Below are 17,627 nucleotides of genomic sequence, written 5' to 3' on the forward strand. Positions count from 1 at the left end.
CTCGCATATGAATATTAGATCTGTCCCACTCATTCTAGATGGTGAGTGGAAGGCATCCAGTTACACTCAAAATTGCATCCCCAAACTAGGCACTGAGTGGCTGGGTTGTCAATATTTAACTGTCTTCTTTGTTTCTATATTAGTCTGCGTGTTGACTTTGTAAAACAATTAGAGTGATCTTAGATGTTATATTTGTATATAACAAGATTTATAATAAAATGTTGTGGTTCAAAGTGGACAGAGTAGTCAAAGTACCTAAAAATAGTAGTCCAAGGAATTTGATTACTGGTGCTCGTTACATAATACTTCTAGTTTTGATGCTTCCCAGATTTAATTAACACGATCACAAAAAATAAAAAATTCTTGAAAAATTTCGATTTCGATTCCGATTATAATGAACCACATTAACTTCAGGGATTTCTGCAGGCGATTTTGAAACTCTTCGTCCTAGACAGTTAACTCTGCACTCTGGAATGAAATCACAGGCAGTTGATTACAGATTGTTAAACAGCTGTACAGAACATCATATCAAGACTATCAAACTCATTGAGGTTTCAAGCTGTTGACATCGGAGGTTGAACCTCCTGTTCTGACGTTGAATCCGTTAAACAAAAGTCGGTATATTTTACTGATTTTAGTCTATCTACCACTTCTGGTTTCAAGAGAGAAAAAGGAGAATAATGAATTTACCGTTGGGACCATAAATACAGGGTGGTCCAAAATTAGGTATACAGTCCCTTACTGATGAACTCTTTACTTTTTATATCATTTTTTTATTGTTATCCATCAAGTAGACTCAGTTTCTTTATTATTTGTTCTTAATATGTTTTTATTTATATCTTAAGCTCGGAAGAGCAAAAGCCAATGAACCAATAAGCTAGAATGTTCTACGTGATCAATGCAGGGAGGGTATACCTTCATTTGGGCCACCCTTTACATATCAGAAGACAGTTTCTCGGTATCTCACACCAATTTGGCTTTGTTGCCTATCGACAACAAACTTAGGTTTTTTTAATAACACTTCAACTTATTCATAGCACGGTCTTTCTCGAACAAATTTAATGCACGCTAGAGTTCCATTACCTGTTGGTTCACAAATAGGTTAGTAATTAAATATGGTATATATTAAGAACGATTAGATGTGCTTACAGCACCGTTGACTGATTCTGTATCACACATTTCTTCGATTCGTCAATCATCTCTTCATAGCTCTCTTCCATATTACAAAACTTAATTCTTGTCCTAAAAATTATCTTCACTTGAACCACGTCAGTTATGTAATTATTTTTTAACTACTCATGCAGGGTTTCTGTATGAACAGATCACCATAATTATCTAACAACAAACTTTAATATGTCACTAGCTGAACCTGCGCTCTCTACGCAGGGCAACATCCACATATAAGCATGAATCTCGCTGTCATTTGTCACAACATATGTAGATACTCCTTTACAGGCACAAATGAAAGACGTGTTGATAAAAATCGACAAGGAATACCATAAAGGGCAGATTTCTAAATTACCATATTCATCTCGTACCATTACCATTACCAATTACCGTTACCATAAATCTCGTACCATATTCAAGATTGGACCCTACTTCCGGTTGGAATGTCTAATTCATGTATGATTAGTGTTTTCTTTCTTCTTTCATGCAGTATGTAATAAGCAAATACATCACATATACAATTAAATATAATATCAGTGATATATGGTGTTCATTAAACAAAACACTCCAAAGAATAAAGACTCATCTTAGAATGAAAAAATGGTTTTCCTTCGTTTTTCATTATAATTTGGCCATGAAACAAACGCCGGAGAGATATACAACTCCTGTATACAACTGTATAATGTTGAAATGTATAACTCGTAGGATACGATGCTTTATTTTTTTTTTTTAAATTTTAACACTTCCAATGTATCCCTTAAAAGTGTAATAAAGAAATAACGGCCATACTTTTCTAAATATTGAAATAGAATTGGTCAATCTACATAAAATTTGGAATCAACCAGCGAAAGCGGCACGTTTCTAGTACATGTGATTTTCGAGACCTCATTGTCGAAAGGATTGGAGACAAATACTTAAACTTATCTTTGGAGACAAACATATAAACCTAGCATTTTATTATACAGATGCTACAAAATAACATGACAGCACAAAGAATGAGTACATCATCCAACGCTACAATATTCTCTTCGATATTTTTTGTGAGATTATATATTATGTTAAACTTTTTACCTCTTAATTTTTGTCTTTCCAACATCCTACTGCCCAAAGAGAATTATTTTTGAATATACCTAAAAATGACAGTCATGATAGTGTTATCGTTCAAATATTGTATAGTCCAACATCCGTTATTTTGATGTAGATAAAGGATCTTCGTTAACGATAACACCTAAAGAAGCAAATTTATTTACGTTTAGCTGACTAGGAGGTTACAGAGTGTAGTTTGGCATTATTGACAGCCATTCGTCCAACGGGTCGAATAGTAGAACATATTAATTTCAGTTGAATGCAAGAATAACTAAATCTTTACTTGTTATTATTATCCAATATCGGCTTGATCACTCTCTGGTAGGACGAAATTGATTGAATGTCTTAATTACAGAATGGAAGCTCATTTTTTTCTGAACAAAATGTAAAGTAGATGGTGCACTTGGAAGTAGATAATTTCGTTAACAATGGTAATATAATTCCAGCAAATTTTGTTGCGGATTTTGTACACTTAACTAGAATAGGAGCAACGCCATTGAATTGATAACGATATCATTATCATCATAATTATTTTGCCGTTATTAGCAGGCCACTTTCTGTAACTGAGGAGCTTCCATGTTCTACGGACTTCCGCTAACCTCTTCGTGTTCACGTTGGATATAACAGATAAAAATGTTTTTGAAATACAACATAAATCACAAACAAAGAAAGGAAATAGCAGAACCAAATATTGGCAGTCAGGATGAATTACGACCGAATATTCACCTTATTTTATTTTTTCTGCAGTTGAGGAAAATTCTTTTCGTTATTGTACTTGCATTTGTAGTGTTTGAGCTTTACGAGAACGGTAATTATGACATTTTCATTGCTTGAAGCTTTCCACTATGAAAAACAAAAACACAAGAAACCAATTGTGGTCTTCGAGTTTTATTAGAGAGGATAAACATGAAGGAGGAGAGTAGTTGTTGGGAATGTTGACTGGCAGGAATGGTTTCAAGAAAAGGTGACGTCATTGAAGAAAAAAGAATATTATGTGCATTCATTATTATAGTGTTTTGTTGCTGGGTTTGTTTTGGTTGGGTTTGTTTGTCTTGCCATGATATTACATTCGTTCAAGTGGAATTCAGTTATGATCCTAACTAGGGATGATTCCATACCGGGACCAAGTACCTGGAGAGGACCTATATATCATCAGAAAGCTCTTGCCATGAGAAGTACGAAACCGTTTTCAAATCACAGGCAAACCCACAACCTGACCCTATAAGGGGTAAGTTTGTTGGAGTTTGTGACCTTATGAATCGCATATTCGACATGAATGTTATGATGCATCACGCATAACCGCCTAAGTCCATCATATTCATTTTCAGCTCATTGCTAGAACACAGTGTTGCCACAATCCTCGGTCAGGAGTGGGCTGAAAAATAGTACCAAATTGAAACAAAAAGGTCTGAATTCATTATTTTATATCAGTGTAATACATGGTTCTATAACACGAAACTAAAAGAGGTAAAGTTCTAGAACACCCCCCCCCCTTCTTCCAAGTCCAAATCAAGAAAGTGCTCTTTTTAAAAAATATTTTTAAAAGCATCCAAATAGCAGGACCCAGTGGCATAACAATGGCCTTTAGCGCCCCTAAGCAAAATACCTAGTGGCGCCCCCTCACCCATTTAATAGACCAATGTATGACCATCTGTACCTTACGCGTATGTGCCACATCCCACATTTGACTAGCTTTGGGCAGTGTTGCCAATATGAGATTTTTCTTTCCGCTAAAACAGGGCTAAAAATTCTCTAACTGCAAAAAAAAAAAAAAAAAAAAAAAAGTTATCAAATCTACAAAAATGCTGTAAGTAATATTGCAATCGGTATTTAACATGATCAGCTAATTATTACTCTCCAATAATGTTGAGATTAGAGCATAAATAGGTCAGTATCGTCCTCATCCATTTAACACTACGTCATCTCAGTCAACATCAGGTGGGGACGAAGGTAAAATTTTCACCCTGCCAATGAGTATTCCTCCCCCCCAACCTAGTCCTAACCTATATTTTACATTTTATTACAGTGATGTTAGAAAATATGTTGGAAAATGTATTTTCGGGTGCTCGTTTGGCCCCCCTGACGTTAGCGTCCCGGGAAGTTGCCCGGTTTGCCCAACCTTTGGTGCTTGGAGAATTTGTCATTATTGTTGAAAGCCTGTTGCGCAGGGGAATTTTATTTATATTTAGTAAGCTCAGTACATGTAATATAGCACTGGTATCGTATTAATACGGTAATAATTAACTGCCAGGAGGATTAATTTCTTAACCATACAGTGCTATAACCTTGACAAGTTTGCAGTAATACCAATAATTTGATACACAAATGTAATGAACTGCGAGAGAAGAGGGAAGGAATTTTTATTCTTGCCATGTTTGAAAGTGAAGACCACGAAAACTTGGGGCTCCATTTATATAATTTGTATTTTTTTAATTAAAAAACATGGGGCTCCCCCTAATATACCGAAACGTCCTGCGCCCGTAGGCAATGCCTACCCTGCCTACCTGAGCTCCTCCGTGGCTAAGCAGTTAGCGTACGCGCCTTTGGCGTGGGAGAGCCGGGTTCGATTCCCGGCGGGAGCTCATGTGGTTCGGATTCCACGTTAATCAGTAGGTCCACGTCTCATATAGCCTCGCTGCTGAAAGGGACTCTAAACTAAAATCAACTCAACTACCCTGCCTACCCTATTGCTACGCCGCTGGGAGGATCCCAAACAACCGTGGAAGTAGATGAAAATTTTCTCGCACGTAGAAGTATAACAGAGGCCGCAAATTAAGAAAAAACAGTTATCATCTTCGGTATGTATTGCAAGGAAACCAAACGCGCCTCTATTTCAAAGTGACCATAAATCAAAACGGTATTATGGTCATATATGAAAAAATATATATAAAACGAGAAACAAATCAATCATCTCCGAGTTCGCTCCTCATGACATCACACAGTATGAGTAACGTGAGATGTAGGAAAAGTATTACTGACACTTTTGAAAATGTGACGAGTATTTGTTAAATGGTGCTGAATTGGGTAGAATTGTACCAACTTTTTCACAAAAGGGGCTGAAAATGCCAGCGTGGTACCAACGGGCCGATGAATGACAAAAAGGGCTGAATTTGGTACAATTGTACCAAGTGTGGCAACAGTGCTAGAACATGACTCGGGCAAGGGTTTGATAATATCACTTTGCCCTCAACGTACTCATTTGGTCAGTGTTGCCAACCAAGTGTAAATACAATGTGGCAGATGGATTCTGTACCACTGAATCTATATCCATGAAACGTGGGATAAACATCATTCGTCACTAGAAAAAACATACTGTGCACGTATTCCTCTCCCAAGGACCCCACTTTATCAGTGTTGCCAACCAAGTGTAAAAATGAGAAGGTTTTACAACAGGTTATGTACGATCAGACGTTTATACACCAAGCTTGGCAGAAACATCACACTACACTATAGCAGAAAGAAGTTGAGTGTAACCGTCTCCTAACTATTCTAGGTTGTCAGTGTAGCCAACCAAGTGTAAACATTACAATGTTAAAAATGGCGTGCTTGCCCTTGAACGAATATATAACAAATGTGACAGAAGGATCATTGGACAATGGAAAACATAGTGTGAGTGTCCCCGTCTAACAACTACCCTAGTTTGGCAGTGTTGCTAACCAATGCGAACATTCAAGATTTCCGTATGAAGTCTACAGCATAGGCGGACATAATTAGGCTGTGTCCCATACTAAGTTTATAGTATGTTAGTGTGAATCCACAAGCACCCATGCTGTTAGTGTTTTCAACCATTCTAGAATAGATTGTTTCGCAAGGTTACCTGACCAGATTTAATTCCTTCTTGATTCGGAAAATCCATTTCCGAGAAGACATAAATCCAGCAATCCCAAGATCGGTTGCTTAAGTACATTTACATCTGACGCAAGTTTGTAAGATGCATGGTCAGGGACACCTCCAATTGTGAAAACACTAGTATTCAACAGTAATCGTCTGCTGCACGGAAGATGCACGAAGGGAATAGTTTTCGTAACTTTTTTCTACTATCTGTTGACCCATCTTGCTGATTACCTACGCTCCCCATGATTGTATGGTGGAATATGTTGTTAACATTGTTGAACCATGGATACGTATGGCCCAAATTTAGCGTGTGGCATGCCACACAATTTGGTATGATGAGCAAACTCTAAAGACAAATCGTGGTTTCTCCACAATTGCTTTCTATATGCCACAATGGAGCTCCTATGATCAGACTCATGCATGAGTTATCCAACCTTTTCTTTCTATACGAGCTCCTAACCTGTGCTGTTAGTTGTTGAGTGGTGAATAGTCCTGTTCCATGACATACGTTCAGCTTCATGTTCATATCATTAGAAAATATAAAAATAGCACCAAGCTAGTATATTGCTATCTGACGAACATCCATTTTAAAACATTAGCAATATTGACAGAATGGTAACAACCACAAATTGTTTGCTGTAGTGTTGAATGACGTTTATGCCAAGTTGTGTGCATGCATGCATTGCTCAGGCAACCATTCGAGAAAATGTATTTTACAATGGTTGGAATCACTAACAACATAAGTGCTTGTGAGTTTACACTAACAACCTAGTATAGGTCACAGTCTAATTATGTTCGCCAATGCTGTAGACTTCATACGAAAATCTTAAATGTTCGCTTTGGTTGCAAACACTGCCAAACTAGGGTGCTTGGGAGACGGGGACACACACACTATGTTTTCCACTGTCCAATGCTCCTTGTGTCACATTTGTTATATATTCGTTCAAGGGCAAGCACACCATTTTTAACATTGTGATCTTTACACTTGGATAGCAACACTGACAACTAGAATGGTTGGGAAACAGTCACGCTAAACATATTTTTGCTTTAGTGTAATTTGATAATATTTCTGCCAAGCTTGGTGTCTCATCGTAGGGAAGCTGTTTTACAACTTCTCATTTTTACACTTGGTTGGTAACACTGATAAACTGGGGTTCTTGAGAGAGGGATACGTGCACAGTATGTTTTTTTCTAATGACGAATGGTGTTTATTTCACGTTTCATGGATATAGATCTAGTGGTACAGAAACCATCTACCACATTGTATTTACACTTGGTTGGCAATACTGACCAAATTAGTACGTTAGGGGCAAAGTGATATTATCAAACCCTTGCCCGAGTCACGTTCTAGCAATGAGCTGAAAATGAACATGATTGGCTTAGGCGCTTATGCTGATGCACCATAACATTCATGTCGAATATGCAATGCATAGGGTCTCAAACTCCAACAAACTGGCCTCTTATAGGGTCAGGTTGTGGGCTTGCCCGTGATTTGAAAACGGTTTCGTACTTCTCATGGCAAGAGCTTTCAGACGTTATATAGGTCTTCTCCAGGTACTTGGTCCCGGTATGGAATCATCCCTAGTAAGTGTTGAAAAGTGTGTGCAATGAAATTGGAGTACATAAATAAATAAGATGCATCTTAATTGAGGCCTAGTATATTCAGTGTTGAAGAAGTGCTGCTAGATTTTAATGTAGTCGATACTTCTGAGGAAGTCGTTTATAGTTTATACAGTAATTAACATGATGGATAGAGAGATACAATATATGGAGCCATTCCAACCGGACGTGAATGATGCTAACAGTTATCTGGAATATTTTGTTACTACCTCCTTTAAATCTTTCATGATTTGACTAAGATTCATACAGGAAACTACGTACTATAAGCTCTACTACTGACCTGGAAAATTCACTAAATAACCATTAAAACGCCCCTAATTTTCATTTGTAGCAAGCGAGGATCGATCTGTGCATGGGGATAAATTTAAGTTAATCATCGAAATGAGGATAATGTGTTGCGGCAACACTGATCTGAAGATTTTTTTCTAACTATCGGATTAAGATAAATCGTCGAAAACGTAAAATTAATCCGTGATTAGCGATATTGCTTGCAGTAGATGATATAAATTATTTAGAGTTCTTATTTAACCTCTCGTAAAAAATCATTTCATTTGTATTGAAAAGTATCTTATTTTACAAAGGTATCTTATACTTTTGAATTAAAGGTATAAAAATAAAACATCAAAATCAAAAATGTTTTTACTGGTTCATCTTTATTTATTAATAATAAAAGAAATGCAAAGTCATTAAAGTCATTACAAGGCATTGTGGGTACTTCCTAGGTGTATCCAATGTCAATGCATGTCAAGTTTCGGATCCTTCCGTATTATGTCAGCATGGAGTTTCTGCAAATAAAGAAACATGTATGAAATATTTTAGTCTTTATCCTTATGGTAACCTTCAAATTAGAATTATTTTCTCACACATATTTAATTTATTACACAAACTAAATACAACTTTCTTACAATGCTGTCTATAATCTTTATTATAAATTAATTAGAAATGTTACAGTTTCGGAAGTATATCACTTCCTTCTTCAGACTACTATTCCAACTGAAAACATAAATAATATTACATCATTTTTATCACTACCAATCAGGAATCACTTTTCTTTAAAATTCCTGATTGGTAGAGATAAAAATGATGCTTCAGTTACTTCGCCTTTAAAATTGCATCTGTATTGCTTGCATTCAGAGAAAGTAAAAATTGCTTGATCTTAGCAAAAGTTCTTTTACATGATCGAGAAATTTGGAATAAAATTTTCAAAGGTAGCAGTAAAACAAGAGGGAAAGGAAAATGAAATGAAATGAAATTTTGAGTTTTACGTCCCACGGTTATGCCGGTTAGGCTAAAGGAGACGGTGATAATGAGTAATGAATGAAATGGTGGAATGAAGAAAGTGGGAGGAAACGGGAGAACCCCGAGAAAACCCACGCATACGGTGTTTGTCCACCACAAAGTTCACTTGGCGGGAGCAGGGTTTGAACTTGAAATCCCTAGCACCAGAGGTGAACGCTCTACCACTGAGCCACCGCGGCCCCAAGAGGGAAAGGAAAAGCAGGTTGCAGGCATATAGGGGAATGAAGGGCCCCAAAAGGGATTATAGTGCTAGAAAATTATATCCCTATCCCCACTTGGAACCGCATATATTTGAATCAGCTCAACTCTAGCCATAGGAGCTAAATACACGGTTCTGATTGGTAGGAGTTATCCGTTTCCCGTCACGTAGCACAAATCAAACGCCAGTTGGCGTTGGTCCTAGTCGCCGAGCATGTTAGCGAGCCGGCAAGTAATGAAAATCGGTTTGGGCGTGGGTTCAAACCCGGTCGATGTAAGAATTTATTATTTTTTAAATTTTCATAACACTTATATCATTAAAATGAAGTGAAAGTAATACTTATTTTCCCTTCTACATAATATATAATACATACATTGCTCTTATTCCACCATTTAGCTAGAGATTTCTGATAGTCCTTATAAACAATGGCGTTATAAACTAATAGGAGAGTAAGACGTGAGGACCTCGCAAAGCGAAGATTTGTATTAAATAGTCGAGAGAGAACAACCGGTCGTGATGTAATATCCTGTGATAATTATTCCATTTTGCACACACAACTTTATAGATAAAAAAGTCATTTACCTCCGTCATGATACATAGCTGAGCGAGCGTTAGCGAGCGAAGGGAGTTACAAGCCCCGTAGAGCTTGTTTTATTCCATCTTTGCTACCATGATAATAATTCCACGTGCCATTACGTGACATTTGGGTGTTGCAACCTCGATGTAAATCTAACATCAATTGCTTCGTTGTGACCAAGGTAAAAACAATTGGCTAGAGTAGAGCGTGGAAAAAGCGCTGGAAGCAACTTTGACACATAGGTTATTTTCAGAAATAAATAAGTGTGCATCTAAATGTACTGAATCTAATCATTATATTAAATGATAACGAAACAAACTTAGGCTACAACTACATGCTGCAGCAAAGTCATTCATCATAAAAATAATTTTTATTTACCTTTGAAACAAAGACCTTTGAAACGAAATACAAGTAACAAAGTTGTAAGAAACCACTTCTACCTTATTTTCAACGAGATTCAAGCTCACTTCAACTTCATTCTTCTCATAATCTTTCGGCAAAAACCTTCGAATAATTGGAGAAAAAAGGGTTGGCTCCATGTCTCTAGGATTCCGTGCTCCAGTCATAAAGCTTATTGGCACTCCCACGATAAAAGTGATAAACATTCCAAGGAACGTGTACCATAAATAGGAGATACGATACAGTGGGAAAACATCTGATCTAGAAATAAACATTAAATTTCCAATCAGAGTACTTAATATTATTGAAACATTAAGGGCCTTATGCAGAGTCGTTTTGATGCGCGATTAGTGCCATACTAAAGAGTTCGACTAACATAAGTCTCCTGCAATAGTCAGTAGTTTAGTATGACGCTAATCATACGTCGAAACGACTCTGCATAAGGCGGTAAGAATTTAAACTTTTAGCATTTTCACGGAAAAAATACATTAAGAAATATTTCATTGTTACTTTCAGAAAGGAATTATGGTATTAGAAACTGTCGTGATATTAACTAAGGAACATTCTCCAAACTAAAACTGAGATAAGGTAAGAAAACAAAGCGCGATTGTATGCATCACTAGAGCTCAAACTCAGACCACCAAATTGAAGATGAATTGCTCAATAAATGTTGAAATTTTTTCATTGAACGAAGATATATTTATATTACTATTTACATTTTATTGGGTAATGTATTACACAAAAGAAGACTTTCTGTCCCATACGAGGACGGTCTCTGTGGGACAGAGACAAAAATGGACTCTGGCAGTGTGAAACGCCTTCGCAATGTGTGAAAGAAGATAGGAGGCGATTATACATTGTGTATCATAAAGCATTGTACAACTTTAAAAACTTAAATATTTACTGTATTTAGCTTACAAACATGGTTTTGGTGTGATTTTGTAGCAAAATAAATCTTTTTTCTTTTACCTTATACCTAAGGAGGTTCAATGTGCTTCCGTTGGTGATGCGAAACACATCTAATCTAAAGTCTCACTTGATCTACACCGTCTTCAGCCGTACCGGGAACGACCTGAAGATTTGTTGTGGCTTATCGAACATTCAGTTTCAATAAAATACTTATACCACTGATAAATAGTTGGCCTACTAGGGGAATCTTTACCATACATTGTATGAAAATTACGTTGTATAGTTGTTGCAGACTTACGATTCTCCAAACCAAAACACACAGTTAGCACGCTCGTGACTAGTAAAGGCAGCCATCTTTGCTGCAACTGCCGCTAGAGCTTGCAGTGGCTCTTTTCTGAACTAGTGTACTACGTGAGTCAAAACTTGGTGTATTTTGTAATAAAATGACACCAAAACTATGTCTGTAAGATAAATGAATATCACTAAATCAATATGAGTTTCCAAAGTTGTAAAATCCTTTTTGATACAACCTGTATTTGATGGAATATAGCAGGTGTTCCTCTATGTATAAAACCAGGTACGAATTATAACAATGTTACAATTACTATTTATCCAGCTCTTGTACATATTACTGATGAGTTATCTACGAACATACCAAATTTTATAATTATTACACTAAACAACAAAACTGAAGTTTATTCAGTTAAAAGAGAAAAAATGAATAGTTCTTACTGACTTTTTGTGTTGTTTTCCAACATGTTTACAGAATTTATTCACCACGATTTTCAGTAATCTCAAGAGAAACATTTCTGTCAACCAGTAAGTTATAGTGAAACATAGTCTAAGCTAAAATTATATTTAAGTATCTAGAATTACATAAAATAGATTTTAGGATGAATTTTGCTTCAAGAAAATTTCTCTTGAGTGCTCAATGGTAGTCTGCCTTCATATTTGGCCACCACTTTTTTGGTAGTGCTATTTAGCTAGCTCCTAGAACAGGGTTAATTAACCTGGGGGTCGCAAAGATAAGCGGAAGAGATAAATATAACTAGAATCTAATACAAAAGTACTGGCCTCTCAAAGTAGTGGCCTCTCGAAAATTAAAATACTCAATAATTTTGCTAACAAATGTTCAAGTTTTTTTAAAACCAAAATTAGAAATCACTTTATTTTTTTATAATATGATCCAAAATTAAGAGAGTTACTAAGTTCTAAAATTTTCAAACAGCTTCCATTTTGAGGGATCGGATTCGGTATTTGTAATAGGAATGAACTGCCAAAATTTGGTTTTAATCTATTCGCTTTTAGGGAAGTTAATGTATCCACTACATACAAGAAATGGATTCTACTATTATAGAAATAGATGGATATCGTTTGATTTCCGCAATAGATGTATTAAAAATCTCACAAAGCTTACTACAAAGCAGATATTATAACGGGGTCACTGGTAAGATGTGATAAAATGGGAGTCGTGATAGAAATTAGGTTGAGAACGACTGTCCTAGAGGAAACAGAACATTTTCATCGTTCCCAGCAACGAAGTTTAGAAAAAAATTGAGATGGGAGACAAAGAAGAGTACTTTTAAATTCATATTACATCCTATGATCCTATGCTTCTCAATAAGCTTACTGAGAACTTTACTGTAATTTAAAGTCGTATAGTTTCGTAGAAAGTTTCTGAGAATTTTTGACTTAAAAAAATAAATAAAAACATACGGACGCCTATTGCATATTTAACTTGCTTTGAAACTGTGTAGACTATATTTAATCATTTTTCTGATTCTAGGGCTAAGTAATATTCCATCCTAGTTTCGCTCTACACAGTCTTAGGCATTATATTTCATTAACAGAAACGGACGCTCGTGTCCATACATCACTTTAATAAAATTCTTAAACAAAGATAGTCTAATGTGCAGTAAAGGAAATCGTATTTTCTTCATAATTTACAATGGTTGGTGAACAACAATTTGCCTGTCTTGGATTGATTCTCACTTTGGCCAGTTTTATCTACATAATGGTGTTCCTTTAAAACCCCACATTAACAATAAATAAATAAATAAATAAAATAAAAAAATAAAACATATAAACCTACAAAAGTTGTATGGTTAAGTTGTAATTTTAGTAAGATTGCATTTGTAACTAAGAGAAGTTAATATTTAAAGAATATAAGTGTGACACTCTTAAAAGGATAGTACGTTTTTCCTTATAGTACTAAATACAGGAGGTTGTCAAAAAAATCTAAAAACATTCATACAGGACACGTAAGTTTGGCCCTCCACTGCACAACACATGTATTATATTCCCAAGAAACATTAAACAATGAAAAGTTCAAAAATTATTAAACGTGCATACAATCAGTGACGTCTCCTTTATGAAGAAAAAATAACAATTTAATCTATCTATAGAAAATCAAAACAGCACTTTCAAGGTGACTATTTTGGAAGAAAGTAAAAACACATATTTTCTCATGATCAAAAAATCACACAAAGTGCCTTTCTAAATTCCAAAACAGTTTTGTGACAATATAAAAACTAGTGTTTTAAGCAAAAGATCATTCTACCTACATCTGACAACTGTGAGTTAGGTGTATCGAATTCACGTCGCGCAGGATTCCGAACAACTAAAGACACACGTACAAGAGCTTGAAAACCATGAATCTGTTCTCAGTTCTAAATTTTCTGATATTTCTCATCAGGTTGCAACACTTGCTGAACAAACATCTTCTTCCTTCAAAGATGTGCAAACAACGGTTTCTGCTCTCATTGCCGATGAGACACGCCTACTTGAAGCCATGCGCACGGATCACTCCTCTTTTGTTACTTTCTCTAAAATGTATTTAAAATTTGACAACGCGATCCTCCTTATGCTTCGTCAGTTACTTTACTTAATTAATTTTAACGACATTTTTGACCAATGTAAAGAAAACCGGTTATCTCCTCAAATCATACCAGTTCATCAGTTACATTCTGACTTACATGATTTTAATCTCAAATTGGTTTCAAAAAATTTACGCGTCAATCCCGTTTTGACAGCACCGATCATTTACACCCTACCCCTTACCACTTGCTATTTCTTTCCCGATCATATCATTTTACACGTAAAACTCCCTGCTATTCCCCTCCATACGCTACCACGTTTATTTAAATTAGTTCCCTATCCGGTTGCGTCAGCTCAACAAAATTGCTATTTACAGCTTCCTTCCAATTTTGTTGTCTTCATGGATAAGCAAGCTGTCCCTTTTTCTCCGGCTGATCTTACATCTTGTTCCTTCTCATCTAAACATTTCTTGTGCAAAATCCCTACTATTTATAATCATACAATAGCTTCTTGTTTACACACTTTGAAATATCAACATATATCGGGCTTACTAAAAAACGCCTGTTCTTACAGCTGCACCCTCACACAACAGTTTACCATCACCCAAGTATACGATCATCTATTTATTTTAACCCGACCACCCAACAACCTTCATTATCTTTTCCTTAATGGCACTGCCACGCCATTATACATTAATAATTCTTTAAATCTCCGTGTTACTTTACCCTGTGACACAAGCCTCCATTCAGGAACTATCGAACTCATACCCCGCTCTCATTTCTGTCTTCCGACCACAATCATTCCTGTCCATTTAGTCCTTCATCATATCCATATCATTGATTCCGATTTACTCCTCTTACCCGCTGATAGAATTCTCCCTTATAACTCCCTTCAAAATCTTCCCCTTAATTTTAGCCACCGCATAACACCAATCACAGCTACCAATTCTTCCTATAAACCGCCAACTTGGCTTTCCTGGCTTCCCACGGACGACTATCCCACCATCTCTATCTCCTTCTCTCTCATCCTGTTTTCCCTCTCTATGATGAATACCCTCTTCATCTATATTTTACATCGTCGTACACACCAGTTACCTTTAACACCTACCACAACTCAGCCACCCGAACTAATTCCCCTTAACTCACGTTAACTCTCCTTCCGCATCTCTTCCTAAAAAAAAAGACAATCTGAAAACTAAATCAAACAATTCTTTGGTACTTACCTCGTACCCTGTCCTCCGCCATTTTCATTCCTCGTTCTACATATCTTAACAAATCCTCTCATTATGATGATAATAAAACACAAACCCACCACCACACATTCGCGGACGGTACACATTAATTGCCATTGCTACTTGCGTCTCCATTTTTTTTCTTAACACCCGTATACAAGCTCCTTTTGCTCACGACTGGCAACCTCATGCAGTTTCTCCCGAATCATTTGTCTTCCAGGTCAACTTACGGTACCTTGGCCAGGAATAAACTACGTCTCACTAATATATATATATTTTTTCTTTCTGTCCTACTTAATGGCAAATTCACTCTTCATTTCTATACTTCTTCTACTATAACGGAATCTTTCGCTATCCACGACCATACTTCCGTACACACCACACACAGTAATAGTAAACATGATCATAATAAAAAAATAAATAAATAAATAAAAATAAAATAAGGGGCTCATCTCTTACAATTTTTTTTCTCTCTTTTCTTTTAGCATCCTCTTCCTTCTGGTTATACCCGGTGTTGCAGCTGGCGACTTTATTCCCATATCTTTATACATTGCAATCCCCCTCATCTTTTTCTTCTGTATCATTGGTGCCTTCTTTTACATCAAGTTTTTTTCAACTCATAAATTTCGTCGCTCCTTTACCCATCCAACGCCTACCCGCCACACTTACACCGTATCTTACACACCTCCCGCTGCTCCTAACCCAACCTATCTTCCTCTTTTTCATACCAATAGTGTCACACACCCCGGAATCTCCGTATCTCCCTAAAGATTGATTAGGTGCCTTCTTCATTTCAGTACGCCATTATACGTATTTTTACGTTATCCCTTTTGTTCCTTGTACGTTCCTTTTGCAATAGCATTACTCTTCTTCCTAATTTTCTCTTCTCCCTTTTCTTCTTTCTTTTAGTCTTAAAAAAAAACGTTTTCACAATGGTCTTTAACAAGTAATTCAGTGCCTCCTGTCATGTAATTTCTTTTCCACAAACGCACCTTGGCTACCCATCATCTTGCTACCGGTTTCCATGGATGATGCCTACCAAGTCGCAGTTTCCTTTTCTGGATGATGGACCTCACGACTTCCAGACCACAAGATGCTGTCCATTTTGGCTCAAGGATCACGACTTCCAGATAGCAGACTTCCAGGAGCTAGTCCTGACTCTCGACGTGCTGCACCACCACGATCAGGATTTCCCGAGTTCCAGCCTTCCCGGATACACCATTGGGATCACGCTCGACATCTACACGGACCCAGCAGTTTTAGTGATTTTTTTTCTTTTCGTGTGTGTGTTTACTAGTGCCTCCTTCCTCTAGTGTTTTTTCTCTCTTTCTTTTGTGCACCAGCTCATGGTTATAAAGGTCTTAAACAATGAAACATTTTAAGGGATTCTATGTCACTGGTTCTCATGAACAGTTGACCATTGTACTTTATTAAAAGGGGGATTATTATATTCCCAAAAAACATTAAACAATGAAAAGTTCAAAAATTATTAAACGTGCATACAATCAGTGACGTCTCCTTTATGAAGAAAAAATAACAATTTAATCTATCTATAGAAAATCAAAACAGCACTTTCAAGGTGACTATTTTGGAAGAAAGTAAAAACACATTTTCTCATGATCAAAAAATCACACAAAGTGCCTTTCTAAATTCCAAAACAGTTTTGTGACAATATAAAAACTAGTGTTTTAAGCAAAAGATCATTCTACCTACATATGACAACTGTGAGTTAGGTGTATCGAATTCACGTCGCGCAGGAACTGAGAACGCAGAAAATTCCAAGATGTGGCTACCAGGATTGGCATCCATTACAGGACGTTTGTGAGTATGCTTTGTGTAATCGAATATTGCATGACTTAATTTGAGTGAAGGAAGGACCACAAAACATTAAAGGACACACACGAGAGAACCAAGGACTTCCCCTTGGTGCTTTTCTTTCCACTATATTACTTTGTTATATATTATTATCCTGTATATATCATTCGTTTTTATATCAATATCTTCTTAGGTGATGGTTCTAATAAATATTACAAAATGGAAGACATTTTCCTTCTAATTGCCCTTTTAATATAACTAGTAGCATAACGTGACAATTTACAAGCATCTTTAAGCTCTTGAAGCCTTCAGCAACATATTACATGTTGCGTTTGGCGATCGTTTTTTGCTTTCAATGTGTCATGTGGACCTTCCTCTTCCGTCAGCAGTAACCAGTTCACCTGTGATTGTCGTGGTGTGAAGTGATGCGGTAAAATGGGCGACCGGACAGACTTCCAAAGAGGCATAATCGTTGGTGCCCGTCTGGTTGGAGCTTCAATGGCAACAGTGGCAAACATTGTGCGGGTATCGAAAGGCACTGTGTCCAATGTCACGAGGGCATACACAATTAATGTGCAAACGACGTCTGCAAAGCACAACAGTGGTCGAAAGACAATCCTGTCAGATAGGGACCGGAGGGCATTAAAACGGATTGTAGCAGCTAAAAAGACCAC

General features: G+C 36.6%; 1 protein-coding gene across 4 annotated transcripts in view; it reads right to left on the reverse strand.

Annotated features, from left to right (window-relative positions):
• Positions 1-8,339: 8,339 nt before the first annotated feature.
• LOC145669018 (sodium-coupled monocarboxylate transporter 1-like) overlaps positions 8,340-17,627 on the reverse strand; it is a 94,954-nt gene continuing 85,666 nt past the window's right edge. For all 4 annotated transcript variants that reach the window (XM_081737355.1, XM_081737356.1, XM_081737357.1 and 1 more), the window contains exons 14-15: positions 10,223-10,442; positions 8,340-8,492 (exon numbers count right to left, since the gene is read on the reverse strand). In XM_081737355.1, coding sequence (XP_081593481.1) covers positions 8,442-8,492; positions 10,223-10,442 — 271 coding nt within the window. In that variant the 3' untranslated portion in view covers positions 8,340-8,441. The remainder of the gene's footprint in view (positions 8,493-10,222; positions 10,443-17,627) is intronic.

The sequence above is a fragment of the Thermobia domestica genome, chromosome 13, assembly GCF_964235325.1.
Source record: "Thermobia domestica chromosome 13, izTheDome1.hap1.1, whole genome shotgun sequence".
In the NCBI taxonomy this organism is placed as follows: Eukaryota; Metazoa; Arthropoda; class Insecta; order Zygentoma; family Lepismatidae; genus Thermobia; species Thermobia domestica.